Source organism: Chroicocephalus ridibundus, chromosome 2 (genome assembly GCF_963924245.1).
Source record: "Chroicocephalus ridibundus chromosome 2, bChrRid1.1, whole genome shotgun sequence".
NCBI lineage: Eukaryota > Metazoa > Chordata > Aves > Charadriiformes > Laridae > Chroicocephalus > Chroicocephalus ridibundus.
Window position 1 is genome coordinate 26,387,829 of NC_086285.1, and position 24,410 is coordinate 26,412,238.

Sequence of the window (24,410 nt, forward strand, 5' to 3'; positions counted from 1 at the left end):
CACATAATTAAAAAAAAAAAAAGATGCACCTTTAAAAGAAACAGTAACACACGCACCTTTTCATGTTTGTACCCTGATTAAAAGAACATAATGAATTTCAAGTATGAAGTGATACAGTGAAATCATGTCCTGTGAATAATGGTAGTCTAGGTAGTACAGTTTGCACCGTAGGTAACTTTCCACCTTTGAAAATAAAATCCTACTGCATATGTAGGTAAAGTGACTTGAAATGCTAAACCTCGAAGTGCCAGCTGTCTCGCTGGTATAAACTGATACAATGCTGTAGAAGCCAACAGGACTATGCTGATTTTCACCAGCTGAGTGTATGCCCTAAGGTGAATGAAAAAAAAATAAAAATTTGAAACTGCTTTGCATGTTTTCCTTGAATTATCAAATCCCAGACACTTCCAGAGCAAATGATACTTCATTAAAAAAGAGGGGGGGAAAAAAGAGAAAAAATAAGCCAAACAGCGTTAGAGGTTGTTTTAACTTTCTGAATGATTTTCGTGTTATTTTTTGTAAAATCATACTGAGAAATAAAGGTACCCAGACAGATTTTGATTTGCTAATGGATGTTGGTCTGATGTAATATCAATTAATAAAGTTACTCTGGATGTGTCTCAGAAGCTGTCCTCACTGTTCATAGTATTCTATAAACCTGAAAACACAAGTTTTAGTAATGCCTTTTGAGAACGTAACTTATCTTGCAGATTCTGAAACCAGTATCCCGCGAGAGTTACCAACAACCTTAACTTTATACATTACATGTCTTCTGTTACCTTCAGTGGGATTTGTAACGCGTAAGGTAGGCACACATGGAGTGTCTGGAGCAGGAAGAACTGAATCTCATTTCTGATACATTTCTGTACCAGCATCATGCTTTTCTCCACATATCCCAATGCCACCAAGAAGTGTACTTCTGAACTTTTGTATAAAAAAAAAGTAATGAATAGGATTTTTGAGAGAAATAATGTTACTAGAGTTAAGATTTTTGTCATACATTACCATTTATATAGCATTCTTGATGATTTACTAAGCTTAAGTATCTTTATATAGACCTGAGCTGCCCGACACTGAAATTTGTAGACTTACAAGGTCAAATTCTTGGTTTAACTGTAGTCAGTGGAATTACAACAAGAGTAAATTATGCTAAATGATTTCAAATACTTTGAAACCCCAATCCTATTTCATGCAATTGTCCATGCATAAAAAAATACCTAAATTTGCTGCCTTTATGCTTTTGTTTAGCCAAGATGCCACACAAACTCGGCCCCTGGCTTAAGCATCTGAAATCACCAGATACCTGCTGGATCTCCTACAAACAAAATAAAGCCAAAGGCAGCCTATGTAATGGTTTCTAATTTTAGTTTTTCAGACAACATTGCCCCACTATGTGTAAAATTAGCTCTACAATAGCATTTCAAAGTAATCTGCTTATTTCTTTACATATTAAAACAAATAAAAATACCCTAAAGCATAAAAAATACTACATCTGAACACACATACTACTCTAGTTGCACAACTCAATGTACAGTATGAAGCTTATCTATGATTTTTTTTTTACTGATCTAGCTTTCTGCCTCTCTATGAAATTAGCTTCACTTCAACAACTGAAATGTATACTAAATGCAAATAAACAATAAACAAAGCAGCAAGACGACACAGTTTTTGGCAACTACCCTTTCACAGGCCTAGTGTATTTTCATAAGAAATAATATACTGAATTATAATAACAATAATTTAGGTTAATGTCAAATAACCTACAGATAAATGTGTCCACATCTTCAATAAAGACTGACCCCCATTTACTGGTGTCTTGGTGCTGTTATTAACCATGTGTCCTCACAACGACGGACAATTACTAAAGGAAAGCCTTTTTCTGCAAAGCCTTTTTGTGAGCGACTATCCTCCCATGAGTAACCCCGCTCAGCTCTGTGGGACTGCTCAGGTGAGGTACAGTATTCATGTGTTGGCGTACTTGGGCCTTCAGACTGAAGAGTATCAAGCTAGTGAGGAAACACAAACACACGCTGGTACACAGAAAGCAGAAGACAGACATACAGACGAAAGCACCCCGTGATGCTTTCAGGAGTTATAATATAAACATCATTTCCCAAGTATACAGTTCAACTTCTAAGACATCATTTTGAGAGTATAATTTTTCTTTAACTAGAGCATTCGAAGACATTATACTTTTAAGGCTGTTCAAAGTAATGCAGCTAAATATTACATAAAAAATAAAACCTATATGAGATTCAATGGCAGATAGAGACCACTTAAAAGACTTGGAATAAAACAGACCATAAATACATTAATCTGAACGCTTGAAAAGAATTTACAAAGAAATCAAAGACTGAAAGGAAAGAATAAATGGGTTCCAGTGGGCTTAGTTTCAGTGCCAAAATCATACAGCTTTGTGTAGAAAACAGATTCTATCAGAAAAATAAATGTCATCTTTACATTCCCTCTATCTTAAGTATTTTAAAATGTGTTTCTCACTTTAACAGAAGTAACTGCCTTGCCTGTGAAAGGTGCCTGGCTAAGAGTCCTTGAGACTCTTTCAGGCCCTGTTGCAATTGGAACCGGCTCTTGTTCCTTACCGAAAAGCACCGCCATAATGTAAACTTCTTTTGCCCATGTGGCTGTGACTCTAAGTAGGTTGTAGGAGGGGATTTCAGTCTCTGGGAAAAGAGATTCTGAACACTGGGGAGAATGACAGCGAGGTTATTTAACAGTGCGGAATGCAAGGAAGGTGTCATGGATATTGAGTACTATTTGTTGGAATCTAAACAGAGATGACTGATTCATTTAGTATTGGCCACCAGAGAGTGATCAAAATTTTTAGACAGTGCTGGCTTGCTCTGGTTTTAAGCTGGGAAACTAGAGTAATGCTTTTCTATTCAATTTATTGTGCACAATAGGAAGGAGAATGGTGGTGGTGGAGGTGAAATAAAATAAATCAAAACAAAACAAAGCTGGAAACCACTGGGTTTCTAGACGTCTAGGGAGAAAAAGGAAAGAATGGACCAGTCTTTACAGTCCCTTCAGCCTCTAATCTCCTGACACTGCAGTTCTTCTATCATGTTACGATAGGTAACTTCAGTTCAAAATGTGCACGGCAATCAATACTTTCAGATGAGCACATCCTCACCGAGTTTATATAAGCCATCCCATACAGCCTCGCATCCACAAACTTCTTGCCAGCATCCAATCTCTGATGTACTTTTTGTTGTAGCTGCAACCCATGGTTACCGCCACCTTTCTTACAAGAGACTTCAAGATAAAGTCCCTCCAAGAAATCATGATGGATTTAGGTCTTGCTGGAAAACGATTGAGAAACACTTTTTATTTAACTAGCACTCTGCAGACCCAGGCTACATTTTGAACCCAGTTTGTTTTGGTTTGGTTTGGTTTTTTCTATCACCGATGAAGGATATTTTTTTGATACATGGTCATCCACCTGGAATAAAGCACTTTTTGTCTTTTTCCACAGCACGTCCAGAATTCACAGTCATCCTTTTTGTGTAGTGAGAGAGGCTTCTTAGGGGAGATCTTACAACACTGCTTTTTAAAATGCAAAAAATGTCGTAGAAACAGTAAGCATACTGTCCTCTGTAGATCCTCAGGAGAATATATTGGGGGTTAAGGTCCCTCTGCACCTAGGACTTGTGGCAGGGCTCTGTACTCAAAACTGCCAGAGCAAAAAGCAAAGGAATGAGCCTGATTGTCTACACGCACCCAAGTCATTTTGAGAGTTGGGGACCTTCATGCAAGGAAGAACTGTTTCATAGTTGGGAGGAAGCCTCTCCCTGGGAATAGTGATCTCGGGGAAGGGAAGTGGGTTGATCAGTAGGCGGCTGACATTGCTAGTCTTGTTTATATCTGTTAAAAACTTCTGTACAACAGAAGCATCATTGGCTGCTCTTGTAAACATGTACATCATAGACAGTTGTCCAGTGATCTTCTGTACTTAGTAAATAATCTTCTGAATAAAAATTGTTTCGGCTGATCAAATACATTATGTTCAATCTAATCTATTCTTGCTCATCTCTTTGCTTGAACCAAAGCAAAGTGTGTACCAAGGTGAACCAAAGAGTGTAAAAGTAGCACACACTTTGTCATATTCTACTGCAAAATCTCCCAGTTCCTAATGACGAGCAAGGAAAAACTATAGTACAAACCACTGGCTGCCGGCAGACTGTAGGTCTGCAGAATCACAAGGTAGTAATTTAGCTCACAGGTGCTTCAGTGGCTGTGGAAGTATCAGCAGGGTCAGATACAAGTGATAAGTAATTTAGTGTCACTGCAGTGAGAGGAAGATGGGTGTTGAAAGGTTGTTGAGGAGTAGACTCCCCAGGGCTTCTTTCACAGGGTCACAGTAGGATGATCTGGGATAAGGAAAGGACGGCGTGAATGGCCAGGTGATCTATCACTATATGTATTTGGCAAATGCCAGACAACTACTGTGTAGAATTAGAGGTTTCCCATGCCTGGAACTGTGAAATTTGTCTCTGTGCCAAGCCTAGTGGCTCATGCTTAATGGAAGGATCAAAATTAGCCACTCTGTGCCAACATTTACCCAGCCACCCCCACATATGGACTAAACACAATAAAATGCTACACAGGCCTTATGTCCTGTATTTTTGGAGGCGGCATAACAATAGTGAATGGTAGCTCTCAGGTTGGCACCGCAGCTCAGAAAGCTCCATTCCAGCTGTACAACCTACGACAAGACGTTTTTTTCCATGGCAGATGGTTCTGCAGTATTACTTACACTGAGTGTCAGACAGATTTCCTAGGCTCTAAAACTTGCTCCTGTAAGACAGTGAACCACCTGGACTGATCCAACAAAACTTGCATGCGGATATTCTTATCAAAATCCAAGTGCTCAAAACCATGCCATTTGCCACTGGCAAAGGATTTTCAATTTGCGGCGGGAGTCAGCTCGCGATGCACAACGACACCGCACAGTAATGGACACTGTTAGTGACTCTCCTGCATTAGAGCTATACGTTCCCCATGTCTGCAGTTCAACTACAGGCAGTGTCTCTGTGTCCAGCTGAATCTGCTCTCGAGCCAGTCTCATAAGACTTTTTTTTTTTCATATCTCCACAGAAAAAAGTCTAGCTTCTGCAAAATCTGATTTAAAAAATAGAGCTGTTGCTATGTTGAAAAATTGCACTAGAACTCATGACTTGAGTTGGTGTAGTAAGTATCTGGAACTAAAATCCTGTGCAAGAATCTTGCTTTATCATCTTGTGCTTATGAAAGTGAATGACAGGAGAAAACAGAGCACGTGGAAAAAAAATCTTCCCCCTACACTTATACATAACTTCTCCACATATTCAAATTCACTTGCCAAAATTGTCCTGAACTCTCCTAATCTCTGCCCATTTTCCCTATCTTTGCAGCACTTCACAATTTTCCTCCCTCATCTAGCTTACTCAAAATTGATCCTAACATTCAAGAACTGTTGTTTTTTTTTTTTTTCTCCAAAAAAAGGCCGAGGATTTGCGTAACATGACATACATATGAAACATGGAATAAGAGGAAAGGCTGCATAATGTAGAACGTTAATTACAAACTCTTTAGGAGTAGTTGCATGAAGGAAGCTGACAGTCTGTGAAAATTCATTTTCCATTCAGCGGCAGAGACAGCGCTCTTTGGCTGGGTTTAACATGAGCATGTCAATGGGAGCAAGTATCCATGTAAACACCAGAAAATGTGGGGTTTTTTTTCTGGCATGTGGATGGGTTTAAGGTGCAGAAAGCAAAATAGTATGGATGCAAATTTAGCTTGCTCAAAAATGGACAACAAGCTTGAGAGCTTTGCAGCATATCCATGTAGACATCACCAAAGTAAATCACAAGTTAAACATTACCTGTTTTCCCTTCTCCTTTCAGTCAAATAATATAGGTTGCTTTAGTGCAAATGAACATTAAAATGGTAGTTAGAACAAGTTCATACTTGGATTATTTCCTTCCATAAAAACCTATCAACTTTGCAAGATCAGTGAAAAAGTTTCAGTTTCAATGCATATTTAATACACATTGTTTGTATTTACATTTTTCATGTTATAAATACACTCCTTTTCCCTTATCCCAACAATATTTTCCCAATAGTTCCTTCAAGTCTCCTTTTTAATCTTTACTAAGAGTCAGTTGTTTTCTTTTTTAAAAAGAAGGCAATATCTTTTGTCTGATGGTTTTGGAAACAAAAAAATCTACTCTACCATAATCACCCAGTATCAAAATATCCATAGCAGAATCTCCTCTTATTTTCTCTAGCCATGCAAAAGTCTCATTGACATCAGGCTAGATGAAGCCCACCAATATATTCTAACACAGATGAAACATTTAATCTGAAGGAAAAAATGCCATATGGTTAGGGAGTTTTGGTTTATCTTTGCTGTTCGCACAGCCTTTCAATGAAGGCTGGAAATTTGAATATTGCAGAAGCTCTCAAAGAACTTTATTTAAGTCAAAGCAAATTTTCCACTAATTTTGCTCACAGCAACCTTGGGCTTTTCTGCCCAGAAAGCAAAAGGCTCATCTAAGCATGGTGCTGGATAATTTCAGCTTCTGCTGAACACGTAAAGAACTGATGGTATTTACCTGGCCTCGCAGAATGAAGTTTGAGAACAAGTTCCTATTTGATTCAGTTCTGCTTGGGTGCCTATCACTGTCTGAATTAAAAACACATACATAATTTTTCAGGAACATTTTTTAATGTAAAAATGTATCAGTTTCAAAATTATGACTGTTATAGCTAAAATAATGATTTTTAGCTGGTTTCTGCAAGAACCTAATGAGACATTTTTTATATCATCTGCGCACACTAAGCTCCTAAGTGTTTTTTATGGTTCTTATATTGTGTATATATTGCATATCAGTATGCAATACTTGCTAAGCTTCAAACTAAAGGGAAGAAATAAGACTTGGTAAAAGTATGTTTGTCAGTTCATATGTCCACATCTTTCTTCTTTTAATGGCCTAGTTGATTTAAATTGCTGATAGAGTTTCTTATTGTTTTACATAAATTACTGGGATTTGATGGTTACAGAGTCTGGTCCAGAAACTAGAATTATATTACAGCCATTATCTAACAACTTGCAAAAGAAAGAGATATAATAAAATAAATAGCTCACAAATAAAACTCCTATTTGAGTTGTACAGCCTGTTAGACTGTTGAAATTGTAGTTGTATTTTTGCACACCTGAACTGTACTTGCACAAAATAAATGGATATGAAAGTGAAACTTGGAAGGTTAAACATAAAAAATCCTGTTTCCTTTTCTAGAGATTGTTTCTGATTTTTTTTCTTCATGAAAAGTAATCTGTATAGTCCAATACTTAGTAATCAAAAAGAAATAAAAGTGATAGCTTACTAGCAGTCAGTTACTGAAGATTTCAGTACATAAAATGTTATTCTCTGTGAAAGTAAAAATATATTTCTTAAATTTTCCTGCACAACTGCAGTTTGGAAAAACGTTCTTTCTAATACACTACTCTCAAGAAAATCATTTACACATTAAAAAAAGTGTGAAATCCTGTTAACATCAAAAAAGATCTTGATATTTAGAAGCAGTTTTGTAGCAATAAATATGTTAGGTTTCTAGGGGTGTGATCAATTCAAGCTTCAAGCATAACACAACGAAATCACTTTAATAGCCTAGTATCTTCTAATTCACATTGTATATAAAAATCAATCTATTCCTGAAACTAATGTATAAGAAAAATACTAGCAAAGTGGTTCTATAAAACAGAGTTCTTAGAATAAACTTCCTTATTATTCAACTGTGTATTCTACATGGAATATAATTAGCTTACGTGGCCTTTTAAACCAAACTGTGTGGTTTATGATTCATATAGATATTTGACAACTGATGTGTTTTCAGTTGTGAGTCAGATAAGTGCTCCACGTTTGTTGGCTAAAAGGCCAAAACGGCATGTTTTCTCTTTATTTTCCATGTTAAAGTTGGCCTAATACCTAACAGCAGAGACAATAATAAAACATGCTTCTCAAAGACAGTGAGTGAACCTGTGAAAAGTAGCATGGCACAGTATTTCTTCTTATTCACCAAAACAACCATCGAGTGTAAAAACCACGTTAAGAGTTACCATGCTGGATACATAAAAGGCTCTGTACACATAGCACCAAATTTCAATACTTTGCAAACATGATATCCTCATTTTTTGGTGTGTTTTAGGACAGAAACAACAGAGAAAGGTACTCTAACATTTATCATTGTGGACTAACAGGCTGAAAAAAACCCAGAGTGTAGGCACAACCTACACAGAAATACACACAAACCCTATTTTTAGAATTTTACTTGGCACACAGAAGGCAACATAGGTGTGTGCAAAACTATGGGTAAGCAAGGAGGTGCACAAAGAGATCATTGGTCCTGGGATGCTGGACTAAAAGAAGCAACAGTTGGTAATAAAGATGTTGAGGAAACTGACACCGTGTAGCTATGGAAAATTCAGAAGAATCTTGTTGGAAATAGCACCTGTGAGTGTCACGGAAACCTGTTTCCATAAGGGAGTTGAAGGAGAAGAACTGGAGAGCTAGAATGATCGTGGAGACAGGATGAAGACAGAGAAGGGCTGCTGCAAATGTATCGCTATGGTTCAGCACTTCAAGCACTTCACTAGCTGGCTTTGGTGATTTTTTTTCCTTGGCTATTTTGGGTCTGTTTTTTCTGCAGAATTACATAGGATGATAAAAAAAAAGAAGGTTGGTGGGAGATAGAAATTGTTCCTCCCATTACTTAGAACACGCTGTTCTCTGCTGAGAAGAGCAGTGTCTAGTTGTGGGTGCTCTAGGAGCTAAACATCTATACTTATTTTTAATATATTTTTTGTTATTCAGTGGTTTTTACCTGCTGTTGAACTGCTCCTATAGAACACATACAGGCCTAGTTATTGCGAAGAAGAATTGCACTCTGAAGTCTTATTTAAAAGGTGTATGAAGAGTTTTCATCACAGTCTGGAACATGTGTGTCAAGGAGCACTTTCTTTTTCACATATACAATTCCTACGTCCTACACATATGTCAGTAATGAATAAAGATACTCAATTACTAGAGCTATACCAGTAAATTAAAAAGAGCAAGGGTACGGGCTCGAGCACAGTCCCACAGTTGTCTGTAATGTCTAATTATAAGCATGATTCCTGTCGGGATTTTATCCAGTGCCGGTACTTTGCCCAGCCAGAGAACAGGCTTTCTCAGTTTGTTAGCGTAAGTGAAGCCCCACGGTTTGGCAGGGAAGACTGGAATAAGAGTAAGCCTATGGCATGTAAAACGGAATTTCTTCCTGAAGAGATTTTGAAAAGCAAGTAATTTGAAAAGTCATTGGTCCTTTGAATCTAGGCCCTTGCCACCACAAGGATCCCATTAGATAGATCTTTTCCATAACCCTGCCAAGACAGAACTTTGATTTCTTTTTTCGTTCCTGCCATTCCCACTGGAAGGATGTTCCAGAACACGACCATTAATGCAGCCCTTCTCGAGCTGTTCTTCTGAATACCCCCATTTATAACCTGATCCTATATTAGACAACATACAGCACCACGTTGCAGAAGCTCTGCTTCTGGCTCCGTAAGCCAGCCCCTGCTTTTCTTTGCTGCAATTTGAGCTCTTCTTCTGACACCACAGGTTGGGAAATACTGCTCCAGAAGTTAACTTCCTTGTGATTTCCACATTCTCATCAGCTTTTGGGCCAACACTAACCTTTGGCTTAAAGTGTTCTCCTCCCTCCTTTTTGTTTTACCCTAATAACGTACCTACATTCAGCAATCATATTCTCTTCTAGCTTTTGCTTCACTAAGCTTAATACAACAAGTTCTTCTAACATGGAACAGATGCATATCTCTGCCTGAGTGTTGAGCCTAATTTGGAAATACCCTCTCCTCCCCTCCATTTCCACCCTGTGCTGGTTGTTGGAGAGCTCTGTGAGAGTTCCCTGACAGCTGCTGGAGAGCCACACCAGCTGAATGCTCTGATAAAGTATGTACAATGCTGCGGCACTAGGTAAAATGTGGAACGTTTTTTAAAAAAAACTATCTAGAAAACTTTTCTATTTGTTACTGTTGCAAGATTCTCATGAATGTTGGCTCTGTTTGTTGTTCTAATTAGTGTTTAAAAATGGTTAGCAAAAATTTCACTCTGGCCCATCTTTTTTTATGAACGTTAAAACCTATTCACGCTCAGGTCCATCGACCCATGGAGGAATAAGGCTGGGACACCACCAGGGCACTGAGTTTGCAGTTCCCCTTAGATGCAGGAACAGAGAGAATGACAGAGGCAAGGCCAAGATTAAAGGGTTAGCTGCTGTGACCGCTCCCTGGCCTTCAGCTTGCCGCTCGTAGAGCTTCCAAAATTCTTGTGTTACACATCTGTAGTATCTCAGTGTGCAGATGCCTCGTGCACGCTCTTGCCAGGCCTAATTTGCAACTTGCCTGTTCATGCTGGTAGGTTTTGCATAGGCATCATTCTGGGCATAAAGAAAAGCACAGGCCGCTGCATGCATGCATGCAAGCGGTCCTTTTAAAATCTGGCTTCTTGAAAATAGACCGAATTCAACCATGCGTCACACACAGTTATTTGGCTAACAGTAATGAAAAGTTTTATCCAAGAGACAGACAAGATCCACTCGCTATCTAGCAATGGGCCATGTCACAGACAGAGCAGATACCTGAAAGAGAGTTAACAGTGAAGTTCGCCACAACAGCCAGTCCATCACAGGGCTGAGAAACCTGCCAGGGAGACACCTGCAAGTTCCCATGCCACAGCTGGAAAAACTATATAGCTCAAATCATGGCTAAGGACCTGCTTCTGCCAAGCATGCTGTGAATAAGGATATAATGCTGGCTCACTAGCTAGACAAGATGAAATAGAGGTGAGGGAGAGAGAAGCCTAAGGGACTATGACAGGAGTAAGCAAAGCTAGCTGCCTCACTTAACATCAGTTACACTGCAATAGTGTATATTTATGGTTTTGTGGGAAGGGCTAACTTGTTGGACCAATATTTTCCCCCAAGTTATATCCAGGTAAATGCGCTGAAGTCGTGCTAGGGAACAGCTTTTATGGATTTAAAATATTTCTTTTTTCCCAGTACAGTATTAAAAAAATAAAAGCTCCTTTTAAAAATACTGAAAATATATTTTAGTTAAGGTAAAAATACTAAATATAAAATTTTAATGTAATATTTAAAATAACTGTGCTATAAAGGCATGTGAATTGCTTAGTTATTTTGACATTCAATAATGGCACATTAACCCTAGTGGAGAAGCTTGTGCCAAGATACCCACATGGTGGTTTAGGAGAGAAGCTCATGCATTTCTGCATAGAAAACAAGTCTGCTCAATAAATGACATCTGAGGGATTTTGTGACAGTAATGTTCACGCACTTGTGATGCATGCCGGGTGTTGCAGGTAAGGCAGCGTAGTATACAGCATACAATTCAGCACAAATACATATCTGTGCTTATTACAGGTATAGGATTCTCTGCTTCTGAACTGGAAATATTTTTTCTATTTTCCTTTTTGGCTGATAATCAGAACAGGTTGAAGGTGAAAATCTGTATTGATTTGCATTGGCTCTGCGCATGTCTTTGAGCTGCATATCAGAAAATCTGGAATGAGATAAAGAAGATGTGCTTGCAGCTGTTTCCAGGGAGGAGTGATGGGTTAGATGATGGGCTAGAATGTGCCTGGATTTCAACACAAACCGATCATTTGGAAATTGAAAGAGTCTTTCAGAACAGGACTCTAGAAGTTGTTTTCTGAAACACTTGTTTTTTGCAACATGCACACAAACGTACCTAGATAATAATTCGTTTGTGTATGAAAAAACCCTAAAAGTTGAGAGATTTATTTTTATAGAACAACAAAATGATAATCCATCCAAGTTTTCAAGTGGGGGAAGCACCTGCATATACGCTATGAATGAACAGTAGCTGGATGTATTAATGCATGTATCAGTTAACTGCAGGTTGCAGAAATCTGATATTTCAATGCCATTCTTTAAATATCACTGGAAGAGATCACATAATAATCGTAAAAAAGTACCAAAGCATGCTTCAGCAGCTAGAGAGATTGCATCATGTTTCGGCCGTGACTCGGTCATCCTAGTCCACACTGGCAGCATTCAATATTAAAAGGATAAAATGGCGGCAAAACCGGTCAGCAGCTTCTCTTCATCTGGCATTTTCCCAGGTAGATAAACAAAACAAAAACAAAGCAAACATAAAGCTGCAACGGGAGCAGGTGAAAGCCCTGGCCCTTGCGTTGCTCTGATGAAAGTAAAACTAGGTTGATTTCCTTGGATAAGCACATCACAATCCCAAAATAAAAGATAAGTGCATAAAACTTCCAAATAATGATCTTCGCTAGGACAGCTATGGGGCTTGTATGGGACAGTGGCCTTGTCAGCTACACGTCTTGTTCATTTATGGTTCATCTTCAGTCAGCATTATGACGCATTCACCTCACTGGAGTTTTGGCTGGATGACATGTGAGAGTCCAGATTCTCCTTGCATTTCTCCAGATCATGGAAATATGGGTGAGAGAGGGCAACATAGGCAGATATTCTCTTGGCTGGATTGAATGCTAAGCATTTCTGTAAGTACGAAAAGAAGTTGGTTTTAACTAAAATGTACAGTTAACAGTGCCAACAATGCATATATACATTAATGCATGTCACCTTCAACCAGTATGAGACACACAGGGTTTCAGTAGGTGTTGCACGATAAGACAACCATCCATATTAAAACAAGAAGTGGGGTCATAGTATATGAATATGGCATCCCCCGAGCTAATAGAAAATAACAAGTTAGAAAATTCAAGTATTCATAATTTAGGAAATCCCAGAATTCAGGTTGTCTTGAATTCATGTCCACAGGACATCTGTATCACAGACTGCTGGGAGCAACTATTCATGAACTACTTTCGAATCCCCTCAGTCTTCAATGCACTGTTCTTTTGTGCTTATACAAACATAAATGGCATCATAAGGTATATATGTTCATTCCCAGGCTCAACATTTCTATAAGTGTTGGGTCTTTCACTTTATAGCCTTCGTATGCTAGTTTTGTGTTCGGTTTCTTCCTGTTCTTCCTAGTTGTACTTTGCTTGCCTTCTTTCCAGATACTTATCCCTGCCTTTGTCCAGCCAGCACTGAAATCTCTCCCATAGCTTTGCGTTTTATACCTTGTTCTTCTCTTTTCCTTCATTCACCTCCAAATAGTATTCTTCCTACTATCCTTGTCTAACCACTTCCTATTCCTACTTTCTTTTCTTGTATCAGAATTTCTACCTTTTATCTTCCGAAATTAATTCAGTGACTTCCAGCCTTACTTTCCCCTTTCATCTGTGGCTCACAGTTCTCACCTTTTTGCCTAACAGGAACAGCTTCCCTTCCCACTTCACCACATGGATATTTGTCTTCTTCCCTCCCATCATGCCTCCCACTCACTGAGCTCTCTGCCGTATTTTATTCCTTGTTGTTCCCAGAATTGAATTCTTGTCCCACCTCTGGCTTCCATTTTCAGGCTGCCTGCAAGCACAATAGATGTGTTGCTCCCTGTCATTTCAAGTGTCCAGATGTAGTCCAGTTTACCACAGCTAGGAGCTGCAGTCATAAGGACAATGGAGGACGGTCTGCTCTTCTGTAGAAACAACTTTGGCCAGAGATAGCAGTTCCTGAAGGGCTGCAGCAAGTCTTTCAAGAGTTGCACTAAGCGCGCTCTACTGAGCCCACGTGAAGTAAGATCTTTGAAAGGCTTCCAGAGAACAAATTTAGCTAGATTTCAACAAGCACAGCAAAAGGCAAACTGAGGCAAGCCATTCCCTATATTCCATTCCAAGACTGAACTTCAGGTCTGGGGTTTATAACATATCTATAAAAATGATGGAAATAATTTAATTGAATTCAGTGTTACCAGCACAATTTGTTTGCTTCTGTTCAATCCTGCCATTTGTAAGAGGCAATAATTGGTGAATTCCAAATCTCAAGTTTTCAGTATTCAATAGAAGGCATGCAGATGTAATCTGCCTCTGCAGCCTATTTTCTGCTTTATCCTGGATCCACTACTCCATGAAAAATGGTAGATAAGTTTCTGTACTCACGTCAGGCTTATACTATAAGAATGGTTGAATCAGTGGCACAACAGCAGTCAGTAATGAGGACCTAAGCATAAGGTCTAAAGACAGATCAAACAGGTACTTCCCTCACACAGTTTCCTAGTCTCTAACTATTCTCAGCTCTGACACCTCTTGAGACAAAGGTGGTGTCTTTGTGCTGATGTTTCACAGATTTAAATGAATTTGTCTACCTACTTTAACAACTCCAGTAAATGGAAACATAAATGTTTCTTGGCATGTTGCATGCATAGTGGAAACTATCAGTCATGCAGCTTGTAGAACAACAAATAGAAACTCACAAGAAGCAAGTCTTTGCCCAGTTCGTCAATATCTGGTACAAATTTTTCAATAGGTTGTGCAGGTCTAGAAGTGAAAGCATTTCTTGGAAGGGCAACGTCATTAGGCCAGTCCTCTTCTTCTGGGAGTCCAATTACACTGTGAAAGGAAAACATAATGTTAGGTCTGATATTTGTGCAGTCTCCCCTTTATATTGACTATATTGAGTGGCAGTTTACTTTATGACTAAGTCTTTTAGTTTAAATGAGATTAATTGTATAATAGTGTACGATCTCTGTGAATAGAGGCTGATGATTGTAGGTCCTCAGTGTGCTTGGTAGAAATCATTCTGCGGCCAGCACAGTTTTCTGGCCTAGGTCTCAATTTTCTGAGTCTTTTTGTTGAAAAAGGCTTGAGTGCTTTGGAAGAAAGTTGCTCAGCTCTTGACTGGATGGTGCAACATATGTCACTCCAGGATGATTAAAAGCAGTAAGTTTCAAAGGGGAATTGCATGCAAGGATCTTTATTCACAAGAATAGGGACTGGGAGAAGAGTGTGGGTCAAGATGAGGGTAAGGCAATAAAAGGGATGTTTCATAATGCTTCAAAGCTATGTGCTGTAATTGTTGCCCAAATTTAAACAATTTATTTGCTTCACAATACAGGTTTTAAAGTCTCAATTCAGCAGTGGCATAGGACTTCAGTGTCTTTAGGTTTCTACTTGCAATTGTATTTTAGTTTTTCTTTTCCATTCAATAGAATATTTTAATTTATTTTTAGAATTTATTTCTTTATTCTTTAAATTATAGAAGATATTTATACCTATTAAATAATCACGCTAAAGTTTAAAACCCAAATAAGTGAAATAATAGGTAAACTTCCAACGTTGGATCACATCTCATACATTTCTTGGTTTAGTCTGATGCTGAAATTTGTGGGGTTGAAATGCCAGTTTCTGATGGAAATTCTGGAAAAGACTTGTCAGGTTTTGGGGAAAATCAATTTTTACAGCCTGTAAAATCGAGATTTTTACTGGAAACGCTGACAGGATAAGATGACAAGGAACATAAAAGAACTTCACTTAGTACTTGGGTCTGCACTAAGCCCAATACCACTAGGGAGCAGCATTGACCTTCTTCTTACTGAGGTTGGTAGTAAGACTGGGTGAGGCCATAGGCCAAACACTTCGATGTAAATCATAGCTTACCTCAGTGAACTTAGTGGAATTACTCCACATCTACCTACGTGGATTTTAGATTGTAATTTGGCTCACCTAAAATACCTCCAAAAATGAATAAGTTCTCAAAACAACAGCATGGATAGGAGGGCAAAGCAATTAAAATCTCAGGACAATTTAATTTTACTATATCTGAAGACATAGTAAACTCTCGGGAAATGATAAGTTATGTATGAAAAATTGAATTTGACTTTTATCACCGCAGGTACTGTGGGGGCATAGGGCAACTCCCTTGGCCATGGTGGTTAAAGCCATGTGATTAGCTGCTTGAGGATCTGCACTCGTATTAAATATAATACAAACAGCACTGTAGGAAGATGGGGGAGTTAAATATTTTAAATAACAATGATGTTTAATCTGCCATTCAAATGTGTTTGGTTAGTCCCATTTTTTTTTAACGTTTGCATGAGAGAGCATGAACACGGCAGAATAAGCACAGGCACAGGCAAAACTAACAAAAAGAAACAAGGAGGCAGCCTGTCAGACAGGTAGGGTGGACAAGACCAAGAGTGGAAAGGAGAGATACTTTTAGTTACACACTCACGTAGTACTCAAAACTCTTAATAATGAATGTCTGAGTAGATGCCCTCATTCTGGTCTGGTAGCACTACCATTTCAGTGACTAAGTTTGGGAGTATCTTGGATGAGTTTCACCTCCTGCCAAAGGTTCAGGCCTGGTCTTGAGAAACGTCGAGTACTTTCCACTCCCATTGATCACAACGGGAGACAAGTCTGCTCAAACCATTGCAGCATTTAGCCTGAAATCTATGAGGATATCCCACGTGCTGACGGTGTCCTGGAAAAGCAGGAAATTGTTTCGGGCCACCTCCGAGGGATTTACCCTCAAACGTGGTGGTATTTTACCTGACGCAAATCAGATTGCACATGTAAAACAAAGGTAAACCAACAGCCCCATTATCTGAAAGAATGCATCAGTCCAGATTGCATGAAAATCCCGAAACTACTTTCTGTTCAAATTAATCTCAAGAATGAGTCACTACTTTAGAAAGAAACAATCCTCCTACAAGAAGAGCTATGCCTAACTGTAGGGGGTTCTCCAGCTGTGAAAACACAAAATAAATACTATTTAGCATACCCCCCCCACCCCAACCCCCGAATTCAAGGAAGAAACTTTTGAACTATTTAAGGAGAACTGCACAAAAGAAGCAAAACCACACTTTCTCTTTAAGTTGATGTGTAATAAGGAATTTCTTCTAAAATTAGCACAGCGTTTTCTTTTCTTGATGAATTCTTTTCTGCACAGGTAATCTCGGCCCCTAGGGATGGAAAGATCCCTGTTGGAGGCTGCCGCTGGCAGCTATGCATTTAACCCTAGCCCAGTTAATTTTGATTTTTCCCCTTAAATGTCATAAACAGATCAAAATCCTTAAAAAAAAATAAATCACAGCTATGTCTTTTTAAATTACAAAATCTGTTGCATGTATCAAAACTGTCTTTATTTAATAAAGCAGAATATTGTAGGACTAAAGCAGTAGCTTTGGCAAAAGAAGAAAAAGTAAACTTTAAGGACTGATTTTTCTGGATTGGGCAGGAAGAGCTATTCAGCGCATGACAAATTAACCACGCAAGTGAGTCACATACACTGGTATGGTATGCAGGAAAGGGAAGTCAACTGTGTGAAATCAAGACCTGCAATTTAGGAACCTCATATTAAATAATGAAAATGCTTAGAAACCTATCTGTTATGATTTGTGAACTGGAAAAATGGTTGAACAGAGAAATTCATTATTTGTTCTATTTCAGCTCTTCTCCCTAGAAAATTTACCATCTTCTCTTTGGAATATCTTCAAGAGAATAATCTTTCAGCCTTCTCTCTCTCTCTCTCTCTCTCTCTCTCTCTCTCTCTCTCTTTGCCTATCTATTTCTTATTTCATCCAGATCCCTGGATCCCTGCAGCCTCTCCATACGAAAAGGGAAGACAGGGGTGCAGAGCCAAATGGGCATTGATTCTCTGGAGTGGGACCAGCTCTATGTGGCTCTGATTTCCTAACTACATGAAACACACATCAGATCTTAAATTTACATAGTTCTTATAAATTCATAAAGAGCTTTTACAAGAAAAAGTGATATAATCCTACTTAATTATCATATCCGTAATATCAATAACTTTTTTTTTTTTTTAACTAAGAACATATTTTGGAAGAGAGTTATTCTACCTCAGAGAGTTTAGAGGCTCCCTACCTCCTCAGTGTATTTGATATATCTGAAGAAGAGAAACACAACTCCTAGAATTGTAAAATGGTTTTAAAATTAAGTCAATTAGTTCATCTCCGACAAAGCACATGTTAAAATGCTGATATTCCTTCTGTTCTCACAGTCACCTTCCTCACCAAAATATGGACTGTTAATCATTTTAACAGGCTACACAGGCTACAGGCTACAGAATATTTTCTTATGTACAGAAGTCTTTTCTGCAAAGAAGCTGTTGGTAATCATCTTAGAGATTTCAGTTTAATAACAATTTTAAAGTATTCTAATGTTGTTTTCTGAAATACACAAATAAATTACTTAAAAATAAAACCTCTGCATTTGTTTATGTGAAGAGAATATCTTGGATCTAACTGTTTAGGAATAAGCATGAATGATACATGCACAATATGTTTAAGAGATTTAAAAAGCCCCAAACAGAAGTCTCTCGTAACTTCCTGATGATGGCTGTTAGTTCTGCAGAACTATATTCCATGTTGCTTCCTCCTCCCACTCTGACACAGAATACACGGAAATATCATGTTGCATACAGTAGCAATAGGAAATATGTTCTAGGAATACTTTGTTCCAGTCATATTATTGCATAAAAGCACAGCAAAGCAACCTCACAGTGTTTCAACATTAAACAGATATTGACATAATGCAACTAGTTATTACTTACTCAAAGATTTTTCCTAGCTGATCAACATCTGAATTTCCACGGAAGAGTGGTCTGAAAGAATAAAGAAATATTTTTAGGATGTGACTTGCTTTAATTAATGTGAATTTATATTTGTCATTGACAGCTGCCACCACAGGGTGAAAATGTTATTTTTTTTGAGACCTCACTTCTTCTGCCTCCAACTCTCTCAACTAATACTATCCTATGAATCATATCGTTAACAAAATAGTTTTCCCTACAAAGAACATACTTAAATAGCTGTTTAGAGAGAAAAAAACGGAGTGAATGTCATGCAATTCATTAAAACATAACAAAATCAAAGATTAATTATTATGGATATACATTCAAAATTAAATTTCTTGTCTATTGCATATCGGAAATGTGCCCCTAAGTTTAAGGGGTCAAATAAATGACAATGGATTTATGAAGGTCTGTAAAGAATGGGGTGTGAAACGGTACAGAATTTACCTTGAAGGAGAGGAATACTTCTGCTGCATAAATAAAGATATGTTTAGGAAAGAAACAAATTAATAGGCTGAACATCCAAAGGCTTTCAGAAAAAACAGCAACTAAAAATACTTTCAGAGAGTGGTACACTTTATTTTCAAAGTGCAATTTAAAATATTTTCACTCAGAAATTATGAAATACTTTCACCCCACAGTGCCTAAGTAAAATATGAAATTCAGATTTGTGTGGCTGTATTGCCACCTTCGTGTTGAATTCAGTAAGGTGTGATCAACAGTGTGATTTTATGTTTAAACTCCCAAGACATTCCTACGGATTACTGATGGATGATTGAGGATCCAGCCAAGAATGAGGGCATCTGTGAAGATCAGGCCCCAGATATTGTGTACCATTTTGGTTCAACAAATGGTAGATTACTCCAAGAAATGCAATTCAGACACACTGCAAACTGAGATACTAACGTGGGTCAACCGATAGCCAGGCTGCCCCTCTCTTCTGGAGCACAGCTCCCGGAGTACAGTGAATGCTGTAAACTTATGGTTACAGTTTCCAAAACTGTTCAACTGAGACCTGGTGACTTGACAAACGATGCATATTTCCATGTTTTCACTGGCAGCCTTTAGTTAAGGAGAAACATCAGTTCTCCTGCCTCCCTCTGCATACTCCTTTTCTTCTGTACGATACACGTCCTTAACAGCAGTGATAACCAAAGACATCATTTCACTGTTGCTCTGCACAGGAGAAGACCTCTCCCATCTACGCTGGGAGAACAAGGAGCACTCAGCTATAGTCCTTCCCCTCTCGTTGCCCATATGCAGGAGCAGGTGTAGGATCTGTGTGTCCTTTTGCTAACTATGAGTTAACTCTGAAAAATGGCACTTCACATCTTGACACTCTCACATAGACAATAGATCTCCATGTCACTGCCTATCTTGCAGGTCCACACCAAATACAGTAAGTAGACCCAGAGCACTGTGACATTTCTCAGTTAGACATATTAATCTCTGCAGAAATCTGTGCCACCAAGACAAAGAGCAGAGCAATAACTGGAAGACATGCTGACCATCCTTGATGACCTACACATGCATTTTGTCTCCTTCGTGTTTGTTCCCACTCAGGTCATGTTGTATCAACTCACACTGCAAACTGCTTTGCATGGAGACATTGAGAGAACAATTTCATCAAGTCTGATTTGAAACTGTACGACATCAGATTGAAACTGATGGGGTAAAATGCAGTAGCCTGCCACTTGTCCATAAAGGGCTTTATTTATTTTGACTCTGAAAAAACCATAAATAATGGTATGTGCTGCTTCCAGATATACATGATATTTACTAACTGCAGCCTCTTTAACACGACTGATTCAACTCAGAGGTTTTTGTATTTTTTTAAGCTTTCCAGCAATACTGGCTTCTACAAAAAACCAAAGCATAACTTCACTCAGACAGAAGCATCTACTTCTGCTGTTAAGCTTTGAGCCTGATTTCAAAGTGGTCAGTAGGTACAATCCTAGTGTTGTTTGTGGCAGCAGACACACTCCACGTCTTCCAAAGTCAGACAATATGACAACCTTAGACGCTTTTTTGAATGACTGCTTAAAATTATTAACACACTGTTACTTTGAGTATTTAATTTTGGCTCCAGCATTAGAATATTGGCGCCCTTTAAACTAACAAAATCTACACAATCAAATAATCCTATCCATGCAAATGGAAAGCTGATTTAATGCTTTAAAATGTATGCTGAACCTTGCGTTAATGTGAAAGCTTGGCAAAGTCAGCCTTGTTCGCAAATCACCTTAGGCAGTGTCATGCCAAAACAAGTATGATTCTTGGGATTTTTAAGGGAGGTTTTTCCCATCGCTGCTACTGCTGTCTCAGATTCACTAAGGCTGAAGCAAGAATTTAAATTCTTTTGAATATATAATTATACTACACAAGGTGACCTTCCAACATACTTTGATATTTCATCATAATGAAGTGTTATTAATTCATCTTTCAGCCTCCTATCCATCCCACCATCATGACTACAACAGAATGCCAACTCCAGGCTAGGCACCACTAATGTAATGAAATTTGCCTTGTGAATTTTGGCTGGAGGTTCAATTGCAACACTGGACGGATGATTGGGGAAGTAGATCCACTTAATCAGCAGCCGTATGAAGATCTCGTCTCACATTTTGGCACTAGTTTCTCTTTAGTAATGACTTGCCAGCACTGCAAGTCCAGTACACATACAAACTTTCACCTTAAGCCAATTGTTTTTTTAATTATATTCTTAAAGGGGGACATCGGCTCTCCTGGTACCACTGCACTAGGAGCATACTCAGCAGCCACAGAAATGTAAAATTTCACCTTTGCTCTTGGTATCTTTCACTTGACTCACTCACCCACTCACTCCCTGAGGTTTATTTATGCAAGCTGAATCCAGAAATCCTTACTTGGGGATATGTTCTCCTCTCTGTGATGATAACCTGTGTAGGACTGGTTAAACTCTGAGAGTCTGATTTTGTAAAATGCCTTCTTTTTTCCTCCGGAAAGGCATGGAGCTGTATTTGTTTCGTGGGGCAGAAGATGTGAGTCTGTCCTCTGACTTCAAAGAACTCCTAAAATCTGTGTGCACGCGTGCCTCAGGAAAGAGGGATATTCCAGTGGAGGAAAGGGCTATCGATGGGGATACACTTGCCTTTTGTGTGGTTCCTTGATCCTCTCAACCTTCCCTGACTTTGCTTGCTACAAAATCCGTGCTCCATCACTGTTGCTGTTACAAAACACACACCTGAGTAGGGAAGAAGATGGGCCAAAAAGACTTACAGTGCACGTAAGACACCACTGCCTCTGGAACGGTGCCCACTGAATGGAGGAAAACCCCTTTCATGTCTAATATAGGACCAGAATGCCCTTAGTTTACAGATACGAAGATGAGTTGGAGGCACCATATTACCACCCTGTCCCGCTAAAATAAACTCATGAGTCAATAAGCATGTGCTTGAGCAGGGGGAATTGGACCAGATGATCTCCAGAGGTCCCTTCCATCCTCAACCATCCTGTGATTCTGTGATAATACAGAAATAAAAATACAGATCACGACATAAGGTCGCAGTGTAAAACCTCACAAATCCTGAAAAAGTTACCATCTGCTTATAGTTTAGGAGGACTTGCACCACTCATTTTCTGGCTGAAAGTCTCTCATGCTTATATGTAGCTGAGCAAATTAGATTTCACCATTCACCAACTGCAGTCTCTCTTCTCTTTACGAAGGAATATACTCAGTTCATGTTGTTTCATGCTGAGTTTCACCATTGCTGAATATTCTATCTATCTGAACTGGATATGGGTGTCTGAAAGTACTTGAGTACTTTATTTTATAGACACTGTGTTTCATGTCTGTGCTACTCCATAAAAACTGAGATATAAACATTTCCTAAGCAAGTATCCATGAAAAAAATTTCCCTGGTGCAACTCCACAGACATGCCAAAGCAATTCTGAAAGTATTGTATACAATGACAATGCAATGACACCCAAGAGATAAATGAGGTTTAACTGTAAACTGGACACATTACTTCTAGACTTTACTTCCAGCCTGTGGTTTACAAAGCAAAGAGGGTCTGTAACTTTTCATAAGAAAAGCTAGAATTTTTGTAAAGATTGGAATTAAAGATATTGATAAGCACTGCTCTAGTCTGTACTGCAGTGCAGACACAAAGAAAACAATAGTCTAATAAAACTACATGCACTGATTTCTGCATGTGAGAAAAGATTTCTGCATGTTTCTTGATAGTGGCTGACTTTTTGAACCAATTAGTGGCATTCTGATTGGAAAATATATTTCAATGTCTGACGTTGAGTTATTAAACTACAGGTAAAATGGACACATGTAAGAAAGGTCATGTGAAGAAAAACAGTACTGAAGATGGGAAAAAAGTAAAGAAATCCTCTTTCTAACTAAAACATATTAGAAAGCTATCATGACAATTCTAGAGTTGCCAATGTCTTGTGTCTTTCCAGAGCTGTAAGAAGTAATTTCCAAAATAACTATCTGGATTCTTTCTGCTAGTTCATTTGCTCAGTGTGGTGACAACAGCAGCTGGGAATCCCATTCCCTTCCTTGTTATCACAGAAAAACAGTAAGGATAACTTGAATATGTGCAATACTCTCAAGTGAAAAGTCTGTACATTGCCAATCCACATGTACTCACTGAAGTCACACAATAACTCCTTAAAATGAAAAGAGCATCATGGGTGCGAAAGGCACAACTTGCTTTTGGGGCATGTAGGGTTTAGACAGTCTGGTTGAAGAGATGGCAAAGGAAGTGTTGGGAAGAAGAGCAGCAATCTAAGAACAGGTAGCTCCTGCTTTGGAGGCATTAGACAAGATGAGGGAGGTGTTGAAAGAGAAAGTCCACGATAATTTGACACAGTGGAGAGAAAAATGTAAAGGGAAAGAACATAGCAGCAGCTCATGGAAGTGGTATAAGGAATTTTAGAAGCTGGTAAGGTCGCAGTAAAGTCTAGGAGGTTTTATGTCTGTGTGTATAAGATCAACAAGGTGATGGTGAAGAAACTAAAAAAGCTAAAGCCAAGAAACATTTGCCAAGGAATCCTGCATCGCACCATGGGAAACTTGCCAAGCTACATAGTCTGTGACTCAGAGATATATTTAAATTGTGTTGTTTTTTTTTTTTCTTTTCATATTAAAAATGTGAATAGCTGGCAAATAATTTTGTCAGATTCTTAGTTACTTGTTATGAAGAAAATATTTTCATTTTTAGAATTAAAAACAAATAAGACCTAAAACTAGAATTATGAGATGACTAGAAATAACATGATCTGGATTGTCCTGTGGAAACCTTTATTCAGAGGGATTATTTCTGACCTGATTCCTCACTCTTGTTCCCACCACTGTTTCTCTTTGACAGATCCCCTGGACAAGTCTGTACTACAGGCATGAAAAGAGAAACTAAGGCAAGATAAAAGGAAAAAAATATGTATCACTGTTTAAAGATGAAGATCATTGGGCCTTCTGATAGGTAAAATGATTATGGCACAGTATTTACTCTGAAAACAGGCCACAGCTGTCAACATTGCACGCTCTGGACAGTTACCCACTTCCAGTCACAAGTGACTTGCCTCAGCTGTTGTGCAATTCAGAGTTCTCATTTTCAACATAACATTTTTTGTACTTCTCCCTCTCTTTTCCCTTTAATAATATCTTTGTGTGGGTGGGTGCCAGACACAGCATAAGAAGAAGTTACTTCATGTAGGGCTCATTATACTTGATCACAAATTGCTCAAAACTTTTAAGAAACTTCTCCTACATACAAGAAGAAAGATGAGATAGATAAACATTATGACCGAGGAAATACTCTTCATCTAAAATCTGACAGAAAAGAGA

The 24,410-nt window shown here is 38.5% G+C and overlaps 1 protein-coding gene across 3 annotated transcripts in view; it reads right to left on the minus strand.

Moving 5' to 3' along the window:
* Nucleotides 1-11,229: 11,229 nt before the first annotated feature.
* The window catches only part of CDK6 (cyclin dependent kinase 6), a 127,630-nt gene continuing 114,449 nt past the window's right edge, over nt 11,230-24,410 (minus strand). The window contains exons 6-8 of one of the 3 annotated variants that reach the window (XM_063323884.1): nt 18,550-18,600; nt 14,447-14,582; nt 11,230-12,624 (exon numbers count right to left, since the gene is read on the minus strand). In XM_063323884.1, the coding sequence (XP_063179954.1) occupies nt 12,478-12,624; nt 14,447-14,582; nt 18,550-18,600 (334 nt within the window). In that variant the 3' untranslated portion in view covers nt 11,230-12,477. Of the gene's footprint in view, nt 12,625-14,446; nt 14,583-16,161; nt 16,456-18,549; nt 18,601-19,017; nt 19,041-24,410 lie in introns of those variants that run through there. The other 2 variants (XM_063323886.1, XM_063323885.1) reach the window with 2 other exon arrangements.